The sequence below is a fragment of the Lactuca virosa genome, chromosome 5 (genome assembly GCF_052849685.1).
Source record: "Lactuca virosa cultivar CGN04683 chromosome 5, Lactuca_virosa_CGN04683_v6, whole genome shotgun sequence".
NCBI lineage: Eukaryota > Viridiplantae > Streptophyta > Magnoliopsida > Asterales > Asteraceae > Lactuca > Lactuca virosa.
The window spans coordinates 365,615,629-365,637,751 of record NC_136430.1 but is presented as its reverse complement, the minus strand read 5'-3'; the positions used below and the strand labels follow the sequence as shown (position 1 = coordinate 365,637,751).

The 22,123-nt window shown below is 34.6% G+C and overlaps 1 protein-coding gene across 1 annotated transcript; it reads right to left on the bottom strand.

Moving 5' to 3' along the window:
• Positions 1-14,946: 14,946 nt before the first annotated feature.
• On the bottom strand, positions 14,947-15,854 carry LOC145113566 (exosome complex component RRP45B-like). The gene is made up of 4 exons (XM_079049636.1): positions 15,754-15,854; positions 15,453-15,662; positions 15,119-15,175; positions 14,947-15,028 (listed from the first exon to the last, which is right to left on the bottom strand). The coding sequence occupies exons 1-4, from the start codon at positions 15,852-15,854 to the stop codon at positions 14,947-14,949; spliced, it is 450 nt and encodes a 149-aa protein (XP_078905762.1).
• Between the last annotated feature and the right edge of the window lie 6,269 nt (positions 15,855-22,123).

Genomic DNA, 22,123 nt, shown 5'->3' with positions numbered 1-22,123 from the left:
TATTGACGATGACATCCCAACGTTTTAATATGAACAAAATACATTTCTTCGGAAATGATTTGATAATATATTTATCATGTTTTTCTGGGAACAAATTCCGCAATATATTTATTTAAAAATATACTCTGATTTTCAAATAAAGCTTAAACAAATCGGTCTTTTCTGGCCGTGAAATTTGGGGATGTCACAGTTGGTATCGGAGCATTAGTTTAAGCGAACTAGGAATTTGTAGTAAATTTCTAGACTTAAACTTAGAATGCTAAGTGATGATCGTGAGGAGTGTGTCTAATGTATTTTAGGATGTATGCCTGAATAGACACGAGCACTAGCTTAATTTAGGATTAGATGCCTAAATTGCTTTTATGTGCTAAATGATTTATGTTATAGCCTTATATGCTTTATGATGCTATTATTTGATTGGATCCATGGTCTATTGCCGACCGGATCTAAAACTTTTATGTGTTCAGATTTCTAAACGTTTAATTACGATATTAGAACTGGCATGTAATTTTTCGGAGTAATAAGGAGGATTACACGTCTAAACCTTCATCTATCTATATTCTCGTCTCGATACACCGAACGTCTGCTTTGGTGTATAGAACGTCATAGTGAAGACTCATAGTGAACTGAGTAAATTGAGGAAATGAGAAGGCTCACGATGGTGAATGGTACCTATCGAAAGATATCGTAAGAATGATATCTTGCCTTTAGAATATTCCTGATAAAATAACAGTACGTATAGAGGAGTACGGTACATCCGAATGTACACATTTGATTGACGGGATGATAGAACGGTTGGTTTAATTCCTGAAGTTGTCTTGTCGTCTGACGTTTCCATCACCAACCAAGTTGAAGCACAATTATGTTGAAGATATGCATGGAAGAAGTCCTAGTAGAGTCTAGAGAATTTTTTTTATGATTATTTGGACACATTCGTATGTGTTAAATTGCTTTGTGATTTTAGGAAATAAGAACTTGGGGACTGTGAGACAATACTTGGGATGAGTATGAGTAGGTGTGAAAGGTAGTAGAGGCCTATACTACCGGAAGCACAATACTCACACTTGGATCAGGGAAAGTCACAAGGTTACCAAGAAACTAGTAATTGATTACGTTTTGTTCAAGTATGTCGTTACCATCGTTTCGGTAATGACTAAGAAGATGATTGTTTTTCCGACCCTAGTGGTCATATCAATGAAGTCCGACAAAGACGAGTATGTTACATGGTTTAGAGAACCAAGATCGATATAACATCCGACTTATGCCAGAAGATTGAAGTGAAAGATAATCGAAGCGATCAATAGAAGTACCGCGACCATTGTTTAAGTAAGAAGTATATAGCTAGAAATGCTACATACTAAAATGTGATTATATCACATTAGAACATGAAGGAAGGTATATTCCATTCTGGAATTTGACTCTAAGAGAAGTGAGTCTAAGCGTTGCATCATACGATGTGAGGTCATTAGAACATGACCCATCGGTCTGTTATGATAATCGAAGTAAAAAAAAACTTCTCTTAAGATTAGTCTATTTAAGAAGAAGAAGTCTCCAATAAGGATCGATTTTGTAACTCGAAGGTTACGTTGAAAGTCCAATATAGGATAAAGAGCGGGTGTAAAATTGACCACCACCTGTAGTCAAGAAGTCCAAGAGTTAGATACTCATTCGAAGGAACATAGAAGTTACGATTTACCTAGGATGAAAAGATAATGTATGGAGTCATTATACAAGCCCTGTTTTGTTGATGATTCTGGGACGTAATCATCCTAAGGGGGAGATAATTGTAACGTCCGCAGATTCGGGCTAGTCAATTTAGTGACGATAAGCGTCAAAAATGACTTTTTGATAGAGGATTATTTCGAATAAATAATCTTAACTAAGTTGTAGTATATATCACAAGGTTTTCGTACATATAAAAAACGACGAAATCCTAGTTATAATGAAGAAGTTATGACCTGTCGAAGTTTCGCGACAAAACCGGCACGACACCGGGAATCATAAAAAGTGAGTTTATGATAGAGTACTTTTTAGCCTTAGGATTCTAAATGAAAGTTGTATAGTACGTCTCCACCTTCGCGTGGATATAAAGAACGTCAAAAAGGGAGCTCGTATGCAAAAGTTATGGCCTTCCGAAGATGTAGCTGTCTGAGAGCATGACACGTGTCAGAAACCCTAATCTGAGAGCATGACACGTGTCAAAACGCCACATTTTGAAGCTAGAAGTCTACGGAAACGATAACTCAAAAGCTCACGACGTGAGCAATGAATTCTCATGTCACACCCCCGAACCAGACGGCGGAAACGTCTGATGGCTCGTGTGACTATCAATTGAAATATCATCACAATGAATATACATGAAACATAACACATTCATCACCAAACATTACATATTACAACTGGTATTGTTCACATCAAGTACATTGTATTAGGTTACATAATTCCAAAATATCAATAGTACGATGAGTGACATTACACAAAATAAATCCACACACACTTGAATGTTCTTCTGCTTAACGGTTACCTGAGAATACAAGTTATTTTGAAAACGGTAAACATATATAATGTTGGTGAGTTCATAAGCATGTTTGAATGAAAATCCTTGCATTGTTTGTAAAACCCAGAAAATCCGATATTTTCTGTAAAAAAAATCTGAAAAATGATGTGAAAATCGAGTATAAATGCATGTGTGTATTTCATAGTAGTAACATGTAAGTATGCAGTTCAATTTCTTTGTACTCTTTCTGTTGTAAGTAGATGGTATTTGAATAATAGTATTTCCGCAGAAAATCCGATATTTTCTGATTTATAAAAATTTTGCAGTCCTTGCACTATCGTATGATTTGTTTTGTATCAATATGACTTACGAGTTTTTAATTTCCGTAATGTCGTGATGGGAATGGATCTCTATATGAGTCGTTATAACTATGCATGATAGTGACTGATTTGCCTGTCTTGGCATTTTTCCAAACGCCAGATTTTCGATCAAGGTTTTGTCATCCTAGACTGGCCTAGTCTAGCTGTAGCGAACAGCTCAGGTGTAGGGGAGTCACCCCCGTATAGATCTATACACAAACTGTCGCTCTACCTCCAGGAGACTCTGATTACAACTACAGGCTACGGCCGTACACTTAATGGAGTCAACCGACAAGTCTCACTAGATTCCAATTATTGCCTCATTAATATGTATACGTTATATGTATTTAGAATTTCGAACACTAGATGATACATGAATATAAAAGGATAAGGCCCAACAAACATGAAGAAAAGACAACTATGGCCCATTAGACATGTAAGTTATTTCCAGGCTTGTTAAGTATGTCATGGACACATTAAAGTCCATTAAACACATGATGAATTATTCCAGGCTAAATTAGCATGTAAATGGGCCACTAAGGCCCAATAACATGTAAAGGCTAATTTAAGCCCATTAAGCATGTAATCGGGTCACTGGGGCCCAATAGACATGTGATGAATATATTGGGCCCAATAAACATGTAAATGGATCACGAAGGCCCAATAAGCATGTATAGCAAATACTAGGCCCAATAATCGCACCGTTGTTGTATTTCGTTTATTTGTTATAATATAGTTCATTTAGTCGAAACATTTATCCATAGCGTTATAAAAAGTCCAGTGTTTTGTTATAATGATATATTTTGGTTTGATACGTCAAAATTCTATAATTTGAACCCGTATTTATTAAAAATTACACCTTAGGTTCCTTAAGGACTAATTTGAACATTTAAAGGCTTATTTTTTTTAAGACTAAACTGCACAAATGGTCCCTGTGGTATGTCAAAAATTGCCACTTTAGTCCAAAAAGGTTTGGACTAGCACCAGAGGTCCAAAGTTTTCATTTTGTTGTATGTTTGGTCCTATTTGTTTTGATTTTTTAAAAAATACCGATTTTGCCCTTGGTATTTTCTATTTTTGTTTTTTTTATTAATTTTATTTATTAAACAAAATAAAAAAGAAAATATAAACATCAACCCCTTTATCTTTCTTTTTTATTTCTATGAACACCCCTTTGTCACTTAACACAACATCACCCATCAAGCAAAATCACCACCAGCACCAGAAGCCACCTCCGGTAGCACGCCCACCACCACCTGAAGTTGCCTCCGGTAGGAGGGAGATGAAGAGACACAAATCCAACGAAGAAATAAACCCTCAGATCCACATCTTTGTTGTTTTAGTCGTTTCAGATGCATCAAAAAAATACGCATGTTTTAGTCCTTTCAGATCCACATCCGACAAAGAAAAAAACTACCGGTCAACAGCAGCAACAAAACCACCACCACCGGAAGCCGCCGTTGTCGTCAGAGAAGAAGTGAAACGCAGAGACACATGCGAACTAGGGTTTGCGAACCCTAAACCACTTCAGACCTGTGAGAGAGAGACCGAGAACAGCGTTAGGGTTTGCTATGACATACTCGGCGCTAGGGTTGCTATAAGAGGCGGCTCTAACGGTGGGTTTTCAGCACCAACGAAGAGGCTCCAACGAGTGCGAAGATCCGGCTCCAACGAGTGCGAAGAGATGGTCTTTCGGGAAATAGATCTGGAGACCGACGACCTTCATGGTTTCGTCATGGGTAGGAGGAGGTGTTTCGATGAGAAATGTGGCGTTCCGGCAAACAGATCTAGAGATCGGCAAAAGTTTCTCACTCTCACCCCCAGCTTCCTTTCTCTTTCACACTCTCTATCTTAATGAGGTCCGACTGGATTTGAAAATCGAGCCACCAGAACTCCGACGACCAGAACTCAAACTTGAGGAGAGATGTGGAGGCGGCGAGCTAAAGTGGAGATGGTCACTGATGGTAGCGGTGGTGATGTTTACCGGAGGCAATAAAGAAGAAGAATGGGAAAGAAGAGTAGCAGCATAAAGAGAAGGGGGGATAACACGTTTTTCTATCTTTTTTTTTAATTTTAAATCAGAAATAAAAAATAAAAAAATAGAAAATTAAATTAACAAGGGCAAATATGTCATTTTAAAAAGATTCAAAATAGATTGGACCATACTCGCAACAAAATCAAAGTTTTGGACCGGTGGTGCTAGTCCAAACTTTTTTGGACCAAAGTGGCAATTTTCGACATACCACAGGGACCATTTGTGCAGTTGTGTCTTTTTTTTTTACATAAAGTGTCATTTTGGTCTATCTTAAATTAAAAATAACATTTTAGTCCATAAATTTATAAAAATTTATATTTTCGCCCCAAATGTTTAGTAATTGACGGGTTTGGCCCAAAAATACATATAATGACATTTTCAGCCCATTTTACAGAAAATTACAATTTCAGCCCTTATTTGAATAAAATGACATTTTCGGCCCAAATTTTATAAAATTAACATTTTTGGCCCAATTTTGAAATAAGTGTCATTTTCAGCCCTTATTTTCGTTTATTCTCATTTTTGGCTCAAGTTTTGATTAAATAACATTTTAATCGCCAAAAGTTGATATTTTTGCAATTTGGGCCCAAAATGGGGCCCATAATGCGAAATATTACACTTTTGGTCCTTTGAAAAGTATTGTTGTTATAAAAACTCATTTTTATACAAATGTGATCCTTTTGATCCTTACAAAACCGTGAGTGGTAAAATTATCCCAATCTTTTGTTTACTTGTCAAAAATGGTCCTTATACAAGATTTTTGTTTTGCTTTCCACATCTAAAGCATGTATAACACTTTTATCCTTGTAGTATGATGTTTAGAGTGTTTTAGTTTATGAATCTCATCCATTTTTGTTGGAGTATTCGAAATTCATCAAGATTTATCACAAAATCACAACATAAACTAAGAAAATCACACACAACATGCAATAATACATAGATCTACACATGAACACTTGTATTCTCCCCCAAAAACATGTAAAACCCGAAAACAAGGGGGTATGAACTCACCTTGCTTGTTTGATCTCAGTTTGAAGAAGAAATGGAAGAGGTTTCGGCTCTAGCAAGCCTTCCTTGAATAGATCTCGAGCTTATGGGGTTTTCTAAGAGTATGATCACCAAAAATGTTTAGAAGGAGTGATCTTAACATAAGAATGAAGTTATGTAACTTGGATATGTAGGGACTTACCAAGGAAAGATGATTTTTGGAGGAAATCTCCTTGAAACAACTCTAGATCTTCGGAAATTTGGAGAAGAAAGGAGGTTTTCTAGAGAGAGTTTCCTTGAAAGATTTTTGAAAGAAAATGAGGTGGTGAGAGTGAGGTTCGGCCGAGAAGAAGAAGGGAGAAGAGAGAGAGAGTGTGAAGTGATGTGCATGGAAATCCACCATGCAATAAGGATGTGTCTAATGCTCATTAATCCTCTTAATTTCATTTTATTTCTTTTTTTTTTTACTCATTGGGTCGAGAATGGGCTCAATGAATGAAGGTGAATTAGCTTTGGGTTCAAATCCTTGGCTTTGATCGTATTTCATTAGCCCAATATTATTGTTCGGCCCATTGGGCCCTTAGGATGGTTCACGGCCCATTTGAATAAAAGAAATGGAGTTTATGGCCCATTAAGGCCCATTAGGGTTAGAATGAATCATTTTAGGCCCATATGGTCCAAAATGCTATAGATTTATGAATTGGATCCATTTAGAATCCAAATAGGGTTTCTAACCCAACATAGTTTAATTGAATGCTTATTGGTCTATTAGGCCCAATAAGGAAATCCTAGTCCATAATGAACTTGAACCTGTATCTCTAGGGTTTTCAACTCCCAATTGACTTTCTAAAATGTTTTGCATAGAGTTTTGAATTTCAATTGTAAATCTTGACTAAGTTTGTGGTCATAGAATGAACATAGTGTAGGATATCGAGTTAGAGTTACAAGTATTATCATAGATGACGCTTACATGATCACAGAATTTCCTGGTAAAAATGCCAGTTGTGACATCTCACGACGTGAGGAGTCAAACGGACACTATTCGAGCCTAGAACGCAGATGGCGAAGCTACGAGGTGATTCAGCCATGGCTCACGATGTGAGCAATGAATTCTCACGACGTGAATGGGCCGAAATCAGCCTATAAATAGCAAGTTCGACCTCATTCACTTCTTACACCAAATCTTCTTTCTTTCTCTCATTTGCTGAAGGCATAGTGCGTCCCAAGCCCGACGATCACGAACCGTTGACCGTTTTTAGTTAGATTCTATCAACTCACGCTATTAAGGTGAGTGCATATTATTTTCATCTTACACATAGATATGAAGAATTTTATATAAATTATGTGCTATGTGTGCATATTATCTATATACTTGCTATCTATGATAGATGAACAATTTTATACATGTTTTAATTGATTTAAACTGTATATGTATTTTATATCTACAAATATGTTGGGTAAAACATGGGTAGATAAATTAGATGATGTGTGATGAAATAAAAATTGATGAGAGGTCTCGATGTTTAAAATGATCTAGTCATCTTGCAGAGTATAGACATAGTTATTTGTTATTAATCCGCGAGTATGGATTAAGACATAGTTAATTGTCCCTAGTCCGAGAGTATGGAATGGGCACAGACGCACAGTTATTGATTCGGGAGTGTGGATCAGACATACCAGATCCGGGAGTATGGATCAGGTAAAGAGGTTAGTTTTAGACCCAGAAGTATGGATTAGGTATTTTTGAACTAAGTGTTCACTAGGTGTTTTTGGACTAGGTATTCATTAAGTAATTTTGAACTGTGTGTTCACTAGATGTTTTGAACTATGTGTTTACCAGGTATATTTGAACTACATGTTTACCAGATGTTTTGAATTATGTGTTCACCAGTTGTAATTTAAGAACCCTGGCAGCTGTAGACTTAGTGTCTTATATATGTATGTTGGTAGCTATGGATTTAGTACCGTATAGATGAACATTGGTAGCTATGGACTTAGTACCTTGGCAGCTATGGATTTAGTACCGTATAGATGAACATTGGTAGCTATGGACTTAGTACCTTGGCAGCTATGGATTTAGTGCTTGTTGTATAAACCTCGGGCAACGATGGACTTCGTGTCTATTCCTTAGGTCAATCCTTAGGAATGAAGGATAGATGATTCTTAGGGTAGATCCTTAAGATTAAAGAAGATAATGAGGATGGGTAATTGGGTTGATTGTTTGATGATTAAATATAATAATTATATTATTGTGGGTTGAAAACCCAATATACTCACCAGGTTTCCCAACCTGACCCACTCAGTTTATTTGTATCACAGGTGTCGATACGAAGCTACTTTACACTGAGAGATTTAAAGGAGATGTAGATCACTAGTGTAAATAAATGTAAGGTCTGTTTATGCTTATGTTTCAGTATTGACGATGACATCCCAAAATTTTAATATGAACAAAATACATTTCTTCGGAAATGCTTTGAGAATATATTTATCATGTTTTTCTGGGAACAAATTCCGCAATATATTTATTTAAAAATATACTCTGATTTTCAAATAAAGCTTAAACAAATCGGTCTTTTCTGGCCGTGAAATTCGGGGATGTCACAATTATCTTAATTTTTAAAATCTGATTTTAAAATATATTAATTCTCTAAATTCAGACATTCTATAAGAATGCATTTTCTAACAGAATACAAATTATGATAAAACGTATATTCTGATAGAATACATATTCTAATTGAATGAAGATATTGAAGAATAACAATATTCTTAAAGAATAATCATTTATTATTAGTATTATCCAAGAATCTATGGTCCAAAAGTAAACAAAAAAAATTAAATTTACAGTCATGTTCTATAAAAATACCGTCATTTTTGGAATTTTTGTCACATTCTATAAGAATACAATACTTTATAATAAGTCACTATTGAAAAAATCTTAATTCTATAAGAATACAATGCTATTCTTGACAGAATTTTCATTCTCATTAATGTTTACTGCTTTTCTAGCTTGTATCTCTTGTTATATTTTGACATATTGGTGTAGTAATTTCCACCCACCATTGTTGTTCCAAGAAACTTTGCTTCATTCTGAGTAGTCCTGAAACAAGACACACACAAATAATGAAGTTCATAAACATTTTAACATTTTAACAAACACCTGGTAGACATCAATCTATCATAAACTTACGCATATAAAATGAGACATATCTTTGATTCCTTCCTTGCAAATAATGAAGTTCATAATTCTTAATAACAAACCACCACACAAAGTATAAACAAAAGTCAAAATTCTAATTAAAATAAGCTACAAATTAATTAAAAAGCCAACGAGGAAGGGATGTTTTCAAATGCAATCTCTTTAAAAGAATCATAAACACATATCAAGCACTTTTAGTCATTTATCTGATCAATATCAAATAATATAGTTGAAAATTTGACGATTTAAGTTTTAACGAAGCTATATTTAATTAATGGTCCAACTTTATGATTGAGTTTCATTTTGATCGACCATACATACCCTTATGATGATTCTTTATGAGATATATTGCACTACTTTTAATAAATATATATTCTTGTTTTGGAGCCATGTGCTAGGGACGATACACATGTTGACCTAACATTACTAAACAAACGAAACTTCAAAAGTTTCAGAAACAAAAATAAAATATATATAATAAAATTTTAACAATTACTTATAAATAAATAAGAACAACCTGTAGCAACAACCGTTGAGATATTATGGCCAGCAAAACCAGTAAAATCGACAGTAATGGTGAAGAATGTGATTGTGTAACGCCCGCGTTTCTGGCTAAGCAATAATATTATGATGTAATAGTTAGGGTCAACAATTGTAACCTATTTTGAAGTAATTAAGATGAATTATTTGAGTATTATGTGATTTATGTGCAATATACGTGCTTATAACGATGTAATAAAATAATAATAAAAATATGCGTCAAAAATAAAATAATATATGGACCCAATATCTATGAAGATAGTTGAAGTGGTCGTGACAAGGATTCCGGTGATATAAAGAACGTTGAAATCCGACTTATAACGAAGAAGTTATGACCTGTCGAAGTTTTGCGACAAAACCGGCACGACGCTGTGTATCGTAAAAAGTGAGTTTGCGATAACATACTTTTTAGCCTTAGCGATCTAAATAAGAGTCATAGTATACGTTAAACCAAGAGCTTGCACATAGAGAACGTCCAAATCTGACTCCGTTAGATGAAGTTATGATTTTTCTAAGATTTGACATAGCATTATGCAGCCCGAAAATCGAATTTTAGATCGATTGATTTTTAGCCAACACAATCTAAACGAGAATCGAAGAACTCATTAATAAGAACTCAACGATATAAAGACAGACGAAAACAGACGTTGGATGACAAAGTTATGAATTTTTAACGGACTTTAACTGTCTAAGTCTGTTAAAAAATAACATTAAAATAAAATCAAAATTAGCCAATGAAGTCTAAACGAAAGTTGTAGATCATGTCGCTACCTACGCGTGGATATAAAGAACATCAAAAACGGAGCTCGTATGCGCAAGTTACAGAATTTATAAGATAATTAAATTATGGATTAAGATGTGAGGCTGACACGTGGCACAATCCTGACCGTTGCTTCCTCCCCACGCCTTGCCACCGGATGGTGACACCTGTCCACGTACGCCCAGCGTAACTTGCAGTACGCCCCAACATACTGCAATACGCCCAGCGTACCTGTTATGTACGCCCCGCGTACTCCGAGTTCCCAGCCTATAATTAGAGGCGCAAATCTCTCATTTTCTTCACACCAAAACCATTCTTTCTCTCTCAAATACCCTCCTTAGCCCTCCCCTTCCCTAGCACTTCCCAAGTGTTAGAGGCGAAGCCCAAAGCGCCATAAGGCTCCGAGAAGATGAACTTTCGGCTCATAAGTTCTTCCCCTGCAGAGCCCGACTCCTAGCTAAACCCCCTTGTAAGTGAGTTATGCTTACCCTACTTTAAGTATAACTTAGATTTAAGTTTATTATCGTTATTATGAACCTATAAACAGGATTTATCAGTGATTCAAAGTCATTATACTGATTGATCTACTTACGGGGATGATGTCTAGGTTGTGATTTAGTAAGGTGTTTAAAGTAGGTTTTCCAAACAGTATACTACATATACCAAACGGACCCTACCTCCGATATGATCCTACCTGGTTGTTCCTTACTTGATAGATCATGACGTATACCTTGATTCAATGATAAATCTTGACTAATAATTAGTCGCAATAAATATTAGACTAAAATCTAGTAATAATGATACTAGGTTTCGTCGAAGGAAAATAAAATTGTTAGAAGCGAAGCGCTGCCCGAGTTTGGAGTCATCACTTTAACAAGTGAGTGCATAGTTACACTACTAGAAAAACAGCCTTTTACGAGGCGCAATGCGTGTGGTAAAACGCTCAGACGACGCGCAAATGCGTATCAAGGAAGGCCCTGTCATAACGAGAGACGACACGCTTTTGCGCGTCGTCTATAGACGACGCGCATTTATGACACGCATTTACGACGCGCAATGCGTATCAAGGAAGCCCCTGTCATAAAGGAAGACGACACGCATTTGCGTGTCGTAACCTTAGGACGCACGTTTAGGACACGCATTGCGTATCATTAAAGCCCTTGTCGTAAATGAAGATGACACGCATTTGCTTGTCATAAACTTCAGCAACCATTTACGATATACATTTACGACGCGTCTTTACGATACTCATTTACGCATAATATAAAAATATGGAAACAAATATATACCAAAACAATCAATTTCATCCATAACATCATGTCAAAAAATTGTAATACATTGGTATTAAGGGGATCCGATTGTATATTGTTATTAAAAGGTTTTCCCTAACTATATAACCTAATACTACATTGCTATTAAAGAACACCTTAAATCAAAATTGTAATCAGATTCGACATTTCCAACAAAAAAAAAAGAACAATTAATTTCTTTCTACATAAATCTGCTCCTTAAGAAAACTTAAGCACACCGAGAATCTTATAACCAGAGGCAAAACAATTTAGTGCAGCCTTTCTAAGATCACCATCCCGTTCTGCTGTTAGATTTGCAACAATTTGCAGGTTTTTTATTTGTCCACTTATCTACACCATAATCATGGAAAGCATGAGCAACCTTCAGCTATAAGCCTATAAGGTGTGCGTGTGACACATTAATTGAAAGGACTATCATATGTAGTTATATACCTCAGTGTAATGGTCATCAAGCAAAAATCCAACAAGATTAGTACACTCAATTTTTGTCTTGTTGTTTCTAGAATGCAAACCTTCCAAAATATATGGGAAAGTTATAGCAGCTGAATAGCTATGTATGATCTTCTTCATAGTTCCATCATTTGTTCACACAGTTTCTCAATGGTATGACCAGTCTGCACAAGAAATTAATAATAAAGTCGATATATGACTAACATCCATGTATTTTAAGAACATTAATTAGGGTCAAAAAAACCTGCTCAACCAAGCAAGGAAGAAAGATGGAAGCTTCAGATAGTAGAGAAATCGACCTACACATAGGGATGCGCCAATTAAGCTTGTGTGAAGTATTAAGAACTTTAGATAACATCTAAAGAACTCCTTCACTGAATAGTATTCGCTGTAAAAAAAGCATAAATCATTAAAAATGAGCAAATATTAACTTTTAAGCAACAACTTAATAAATAGTATAGTCTAAAATTTCTTGCAATACATGCCTCAACAATCAGATGTCTCAAATTTCCACTTCACCTTTTTGTCAACAGAAAATTCAGAAATAGCTGAAATAAATCCTTTAGATTGTATTTCATTCGCATCAGCGAATTCATAAATCTTATCTAGAAATTCTTGACTGCTTTGACCTTCTTGAGAAGACTCATAGTATGAACACAGTTGGTCCAGAAAGTTTAATACCTTCTTCTTATGACTGAAAAATAGAAATCAATATCAGAATTAAATAAAAATCCCACACGACCTCTTGGAGAATCTGCCAGCTGTAAATATGTGTTAGTTTTTTTGCGCTTGATAAATAATAAATTATTAAATTAATAGTGAAAGTGTACCAAATAACATATTCCTTCATGGAGTAACTTAATCCCTTTTCTTGATGTGACATCAACAGCAAGAAGATGAGTTATGGGCTTCAAGTCATCCATAGCTAAGAAGGGCATTTTTGGAATTAGAATAAAAAAGCAAACGGTTTACAAAAGTCAAATTCAGGAATTGACCAAAATCTTACTTCCAACAGAGTGTAAATATTCGATATTATTTAGCAAAGATTCATCACCGAGAATCGATGGAGTCGGAGAGACAAATTTAGGCTTCACCTTTCCTCCAACAATCTGTTTATAAAATCCAAGATGAATTTAGTACAAAAACATGACAAATATTTTATAAAAATTAGGGAAATCGATTCGAATTATCGTTTCAAACCTGTAGATTATAGCGATGAATTCCATTTTCAGATAAATATTTATCCAAAATATCAGTGCGAGAATTTATACGCCCATAGTAAACTTGTTCCTGGAGTCTTGGAAGCTCATTAGTCATTGCATTCATTAAAGCTTCCTGAATATGTAATAAAACCATGGAAAATTACTATTTAATAATAATGTTAAATTTAATATGCATAAAAAAGAGAACCTCATTTGAGTCAGGTTTAAAATAATCTTCACGTTTTACAGTAATGTTTCCACAAATGCCCTTTCCACATGGTGAAGCACAGGTGCATCTTCCTCCCCTGACTCCATCTGCAATTTATGTATCTGTATATATTTTTTAAACATCATTTATCCAATCAACACTTGATCTTAAAAAAACAAAAAAGAACAAAGCCTCAATAGCTATCAATGTACTAATTAAAACCCATACATTGCTGAGAAATTGAAAAGCCTTCTCGATCCCATGACTCTCTTTGATATAAAGAAAAAGGCGTATAGTCTGCAGATCATTAGAATGCATATATTAATTGGTGACTAATATATTAACAACAAAAAGAAATTAAAAAAAGAAAAAGAAAAAACTTGTTACCAAGCTTGATAGATCTTCCTTAATTGAGTTGTCTGAAGATGGCAATTCTCCACCGTTTTCCTCACGTTTCTCAATCAATTTTCCCGAATATAATATCACACCAAAGTTATAAAAACCGTTTTAATAAAATGTTTCATGTAGAGTTAGCTGTTCCACTTCACCTTAGTTACTAAAGAGCATATGGAGACTGATATTCTCTGAATCACATCAACAGCTGCTCCAGACCTGATATTCTCTGCATCACATCAACATCTGGTTGTAAAATCAATGAGTGTAACAAATATTTTTTTACAGTTTTACTTTTAAAGATCATTAAGATTTAAAGATCATACCTTTGCACCACATAAAACTAGAAGACAGAGAGAGCTAGACGCCATAACCTTAACAACCCCACCTAAGGAGATGGAGTGATCCTTTTCATTTTGATCCCATTCATCCAAATATGGAATATCCATTTGTCAAAAACATACAATCAGAATTAAGAACAATATTTTATATTAAAAATAGGGGAAAATCAATAACAAAATGAAAGTGACAATGAAGTGAATTGACATTCTAACTTGTTTCTTGAGGATAGAGTGCAACTTCAAGTCCTGATTCAGCTGTTGTATCTGTAATCTTTTGGATATGACAGAATGCCACATCTTTGAGATAGTCACCCATGCGTGTCTGAAAGAAATAGTAATTGTTTGCGATAAAAGGTACATAAATTAGCACTATAACTCTAAACAAACAAACCTATGTCCCTGTAGCTCGGGACATTTTTTCTTGCTCCTGAAGAGCTTCTTCCACTCTCTGAACTGCAACTCTAGCTTTCTCAATTTCAGTTCTTGCGAAAGCTCTCTCTTCATCAACAAGCTTTTTTGCATCTTCTGAAGCCTACATGTAATTATAAATCTTTACCAAAACTAAACAGCAAAAATACAAGAGAAAAAATAATTTCTTTAAGGTGATAAACTAAAATAATGAAATACTATTACTAACCTGCTTTAGAAAACTTGCAAGCTTCTTAACCTCATCCTTTTCTTGAACCAACTCTCCTTCCCTTTGCTTTAGAAAACTTGCTCGGGTAGTTCTTCAAGTTTGCTGCTATTACCCTTCGAAAAAGATTTGTTTAATAATATATTAACTCTTAACATATTAAATAAAAACAATAAAAAAATAAAATTAAATAAACTTAAATAGACCATACCAATTTCCCTAAAATGACACAAAGTGATTCAGTGTCTACTGCCCTGCTTTCCCTGCAAAGTTAATCTCATCAAGTAGGTTTGGTTTCGCTATATCTCTTTTTTCATGAATCTATATAGTATAACTGTTTTGAAGTGTTGTTTCTTGTTTACATAATAGCTTAATAGGGACAAGATTTAATCTGCTATATATGGGTGTTCCATGTCTTTATGCTGACCATATATGGATGTAATCATTTAAATCACAACTTTGAAAAAAAAATTAAGATGAAGTCCAGAAGACCAGAAGTTTGAAAAATAGAAGCTTAAGCAAGTAAATAAACTATCATACCTTAAACCACAATCTACAATACGCCCCAACTCAATAGCAGATTCTCCAGGACGACCTGAATCGAATGAAGGATCCGCCATGGGTGAGAATTCAATGTAGATTTCAAGTGTCCCTTCATTAGGCTTGTCTCGATAAGGTTGTACTAGTTGTCCTGTGACAAATCCCATAACTCGAGTTTGTCCAAGCTGGATCTCTGATGAACCATCTTCTCTACAATATGAAAAACTCATCGTTCATCAACAAACTGTTTATTTTTAGCCAACGGAATACGAAATCAAGTGATGAGTTTGGGAGTTCTTACCTTCCGAAGATGATAGATAGTTTTCTATAATCGAAAGGACGCCTACCATCAACTCTAAGGTCAGATAGTAATGCAGACTCGATGAATTTCTTATCATTCATCGACACTGTTACACTAGGGTTTATAAGGGAGAAGACTGATGAAGAAGTTGAAACCAATGAGAGACCAAAAGCATACATACCTACTTGCCTGTAGACGGAGTAGTTGTTGTCGGTTGTTGCAGACGCGGGTGGTGGCGGTTTTTCATCTCTTCGCTTTGAGTCGAGGAGAGGGTTTTGGGAGGGTTTGGACCCAAATCGATGTATATCTAAGCCTCCATGGTTGACTTACTGAAGATGGTGAAGCGGATCGGAGAAGAGGGAGAAGGAGGGAGAGGGGACAATCGATTGCGGAGATGAAAGAAGAAAGAAGGTAGAAAAGCGGGTTTTCAAAATTTTGGGGATTTCGTTTCCCCCCATATCTACTAAACACGCGTTTCTTTAAAATTATAAAGCGACGCTTATAGAGGATGCACATTTTAGATAAAGTGCGCTCCGTTTTTTTTTACATTAGACACTAATTTAAAGGCACACAATATTGCGTGACCTAAATCCTTAAATTTTTTGAAGAGATGACACTTTTTTAATGTCACTCTCTTTTGCGTAACATAAATCAATGAGTGTCGTGGTTTGCGCATCGTAAAAGGGTCTTTTTCTTGTAGTGTTACTTTCATCTTACCCATAGATGTGAAGTATTTAATATAAATTACGTGCTATGTGTGCATATGATCTGTGTTCTTGATATCTATACTAGATGAACAAAATATACATGTTTTATTTAAACTGTATATGTATTTTATACCTATAATTATGATGGGTAAAGATGGGTAGATGATATAGATGATGAAATAATTGAAAAGAGACCTCGATGTTTAAGCTGATTCACTCATCTAGTGGAGTAGATTACGACCACAGACTATTCTAGACAGTCTAGTGGAACGTTGTCAGGCTCGCAACATGTAGGTGTTTTTGAACTACGTGTTCACCAGGTGTACTCTATCCCCCTCATGGTTGCCTTTTTGACATATATTGCTAAGGAATCCCCTAAGCAGTGTTGTCCATCCCGATGAAAATCCTTAGGCTAGGCCCCTTAATTTAGATGCTTTAGGGACATAAAGTGAGTATAACGGGAATGGGTAATCGTGTTGATTGATTTGATAAAATTAATAAACTTAATTATTGTGGGTTGAAAACCCTATGTGCTCACCGGGCTCCCAAGCTTGACCCACTCAGTTTTTGGTATTACAGGTAGTGGCCATAGAGCACAAAAGTGATGATCTCATGAGAGTGATGGGTTTTGTATATAACAAACAATCTTATGTGTGCATGCAACCCTAAGGTGAGGATCTATGTTTTCACTATTAGACATACAAGCATTGAACACAAAAACTAGAAACCCTAGGAGGCACATGTAATTTTCGAAATTAACATATAATTAGGGTTAGGATACATACCTTGATTGTTATATTGTAATAACAATCAAATCCTTGAAGATCTTGAACTTTGGTAGCAAGCGCCACAAGTGTCGCGCCTCTAATGACTCACAAACAAACCTAGCAACCAAGGATTACTATGGAGAGAGAGAAGTAGAGTAGAATTTCGGCCCTTAGCCTTTCTTGGAGTGCCTCAGACGAAATCCAACCCTATAGGGGTTTATATAGGTGATAAGGAAGGTTTAGGATAAGGCAGGTGTATCTTAGATAACCCTAATCCATTAACTTCCTCCCTAAGGCTTCCAAGGCACCCTTAGAGCCCAAGGAAACCCTTGAACACTCTAGATTTCGTTCCCCACCTCTAAGGGAGGTTCTAGAATGCTCAATACACAACTTTTGAACATTGTCACCTTTAGTCCCTACAGTTTCAATTAATTCCTTTAATCCCAAAATTAATTCCAAATTAATTTATGATTAAATATTAATTAAACAATATGATTTCTAATTAATATATTATATCCATAATACATTAATAAATCATTTATATTGATTATTAATTTATTAACCAAGCAATAAATTAATAAATCATTATTCTCTCTCCAACAATTACCCTATTCAATTGCCAGGTTTGAAGGCAACCCAAAAGGACATTGCTACTATCAATTCAAGTACATAACAATTATAGTTATGGGCTTAGACACCTAATCCAACAGTCTCCCACTTGGATAAGTCTAATAATTATAATTGCAAGTATAACTTCAAAAATCGACTAGCAAATTTTAGCTACCAAAATCCGTTGTCGAACTCTGACCTAGTCAGTGACGTGTCCTTAGATAAGGGATCATATATTCCTCCATTCTAGATATCGTATAGACACGAGACATGGATTTTAATCATTCTCTCTGTCTATGTTCTGTTTCCCGATTTCCGATTTATGACGACTGACTAATTGAACAAATCAAATCAGTCCCGGCTTGGCCAAGCACTTTATGGTGTCATCACTAAATCATCGAGGGGCCCACAGATATCGCTTTTATCCAACTTTGGGTAAAAGGAACGGATAAACATCGACTCATATGCTTGCTCTATTTACTCATCAAATCACACACAACAATACGTTTTATAACACCAAGTTACTGGTGCGTTTACGTATTAATAATGTGCAACCAATTTGCAAATTGTAACTCATATCTCTTTGTTTCAAGAATATAAGATATTATCGTCTCACAATCACTCGTGATAAAATCCATGAAGTGATTCAAGTGAGCGTGGGTTTAATCCAATACTCTAATCTTATTAAAGCACTCATGAACTCTGCAACAAACTTTTGCTATGTCTAAACACTTTAGACAATCTACAGACGGACTCATGACAGTCTTGATTCATACCTACTCCCAATGTATGAGCGACTGTGGATGTTTGAATAACCTAGTTATTCTGGAAGTCAAAACATGCAAAGTGAAACACAATAATAATACTTAATCCTATATGACCCCAAAACTTTTGAGTATAAATAAAACACCTTTTATTTAGTCACCATATTGATTACTCATTATTCATTGTATACTGTTTCAGATAATCAACTTGACACTTGAATTATAACAACAGTTGTCCCATGCACCAAGCATGCACACTATGTTTACCTATCATCCTTTCTTTGTGAAATAGGTCAATTGGAAAACATTTCCAATGAAACTCATTTCACAATCCCCAAAACTCATTGTTAGTGTAAGAATATAAAATTCTTGCCACTATTAGAATATGTTAGATTCTAACATTTTATGCAACGATCCTTTTGTAATGTCACTGCACAAAAGTCACCAAGACTCAGCCAATGAAATTACAAAGTTCTCTATCGGAGATTGTTTCAAGACAATTCCATAGACGTGAAGTCTCACATTCAAAGTACATTCCTTTGAACATCCTTCTTGCATAAAAGTTCCTAATCTCGACATAGATTCTTAATATCCAACTCCCATTTATGGAAACATTCCATATTTGCCATATGACAACTCATTCTAAATAGAATCTTATCTATTCATAATAATATCGATATGGTCCATCCAATACTATACTTCCAACTACTCACAAGCGACAAATCCTTAGGAAATCTTAGATCGTCCTTTGACAGTTGTTTAATCATTTTAGTCAAATCCGGTTCTAGTTCCTTTTCCCTCTTAATGCTCTAGGCATTTGGAAAATTTTAGAACGGTCAAATATTATAGCATATGCAATCGATCCTATACCCGAAGCGTATGTGACACGATTCATAATGTCTCACATAAAGACGTGATACTAGACTAGTCCTCTGCTATAATATTTCTAATTGCCATGTTCTCAAAATTTTGATTATGAAAAGGGATACTGTAATCATAACCAAATTTTGAGAATGCAATTATCTTTTCCATATATAAAATTTCCTTATGTTAAACCATTCCAACATAACATTCATATATATTTGACTAAATTTGACTAAAAACTCACAATCTAAGCTTTTAGATTTGAAATGAAGTATAATATTCTCTCCCTTAATTATAGCAAAACAACTCTTCATCCCTTGCAACTTTGCAAATTGAAATTCTTGTTTTCTATAATTAGTATTGTTAACTCGCAAATCATAATAATCAAGCTCCCACAAACATGATAATTATCTTCTTACCAGCATAACACTTATGCTCCCACTAGCTTTGACATGTATTCAGAAATCAGTTGGACTTCTAGAAATCAATACTTATTAACTTTCTTACTGAAGTTCATATTTCTGATACGAGATGCTTCGATAAGCTTTTATCTAAGCTCATACACCTTTTAGAAAGCTCACATGTGTGTCTAAACTAATTCATAACTTATATTACTAAGTCCCAAATGTTCAGACTAATTTCCAAATCTCACAATTCGAACTATGAAGAGGGATGCCGTAATCATAATCGAATTCGAGAATGCAATTTACATAATCGCCATCTCCTTAAAATCTCTCTTAGTGAAAGCGTTTCCTCACAATCATTTTCATGAAGGAGAGAAACCTTATGACACTTAGATTTTATGGTGCATGTGTTCTATCCATGTGATTTTGTCATAACCATAAATCGAAAATCGGGAAACAACAAATGGACAGAGAGAATGATTATAATCCATGTCTCAGTCCATATGTCTAGAATGGAGGAATATATGATCCCTTATCTAATGGACAAGTAATTGACAAGGTCAGAGTTCGACAACGGCTTTAAGAGCTACGATTGCCAGTTAGGTTTTGAAGTCATACTCAATAATAGTTTTAGACTTATCCAAGTGGGAGACTGTTGGATTAATGTCTAAGTCCATAACTATATTTGGTATGTACTTGACCCGACCCGGCATGGTCCATTTGGGTTGCACTTCACCGACACAATTTATATGGATAGTCTTTTGAGAATAGTATATTTATGATTTATATTAATATATTATAAGTTCTAATATATTAATATGGAATCATATTATTTAATTAGTATTGATCAAGAATTAATTTAGAATTAATTAAGTGATCAAAAAGAACTAATTAAATATGGACTCTTATATATATGGAATGGGCCAAGTTCATTTAGGTTGGGCTAAGCTTTCATGGATGGTCCATGGAGCTTTTAACCCATGGATCCTATGTAAATGAAAGGTCATGGGTATTAGGGTTTACATGGATGTAACCCTAATCCCCCATAATATATAAAGGGGTCCTTGGCTCACAAAATTGGCACAAGTATGTGAAAATAAGAGTGGGCCGATTTTAGTGTGCATACATATTCTCTCAAGTTCTTTCAAGGTGTTTTGGTGATTTGTGATTCCATTTGAGGCTTCCACACTATTGGGGCTAAGCTCTTAAAGCTTGAAGACATCAAGCTACATCAAAAGGTATGTCATCTAACTAGAACTTTGTAGTATAGGTGCTTCATAATATGCTAGTTAGGATGAAACCTTAAAATAGTTAATATTTGCATGTATAATAGAGAAAACATAGATCCAAGGTTTATAGGGTTGCATGTACACCATAGGAGTGTTAGAATGCTCAAAACCCAACAGTGGTATCAGAGCCATGGGTTGTTTTCTGTTATATTGATGCAAATGTTTTATTTTCAAGTTGAATAAAAAAAGGAAAAAAAAACATGACGTTTGTCAAATTTTAAGATAATTACTTGTTTTGTGAAAAACGAATTATTTGTAAAATTTGAATCATTTGTTATATGAGTTGAATTAGGTCAAATTTAGTAAAAGATAAAATGATATGATTATTTTATTAGTTTTAAAAGTTTGATCTAAATGTTTTAAGGAGTTACATATTTTGTCATAAAATTTTGGAGCTCAAAAGTTTTTTTTAAAGTTGTGATCTTAAGGGTTTTTGAAACTTCCATAAGTTATGGATATTAAAGTTTTTTTTTGAAAAAAACAAAATTTGATTCAAAGTTTTTATGGAGTTACAAAATTTGGTGTTAATGTTTTAAAGAATTCCATAACTTGTTCTTAAGTTATGGAACATGGAAAGTTTCATCATAAAACACCATTAATTCCATAAGTTATGGAATCCAAAGTTTTTCAAGAATTACAAAACTTGCCCTCAAGTTTTGGAATTTGAGAAAAGTTTTTTATGAAAAAAAGAATTGAATTCTAAAACTCTTGGGTTCATAACTTAAACAATTAATTAAATGGTTTTAATTTTGAGTTTAATAATTGGAATTATGATGTTTTGTTGAATAATTCAAATTAACTCTTATGGACTTTATTAATAGTTAATTAAAGCGTTTAATTAAAAGAGTATTATTAATCCATAAATATATGGTTTGAGTTTAATTAAATTAAAAGTCTAGTTTAATTAATAGATTAAACCACCAAGTATTTTAAATGTCTAAAATACACCCTTATAATATTATAATA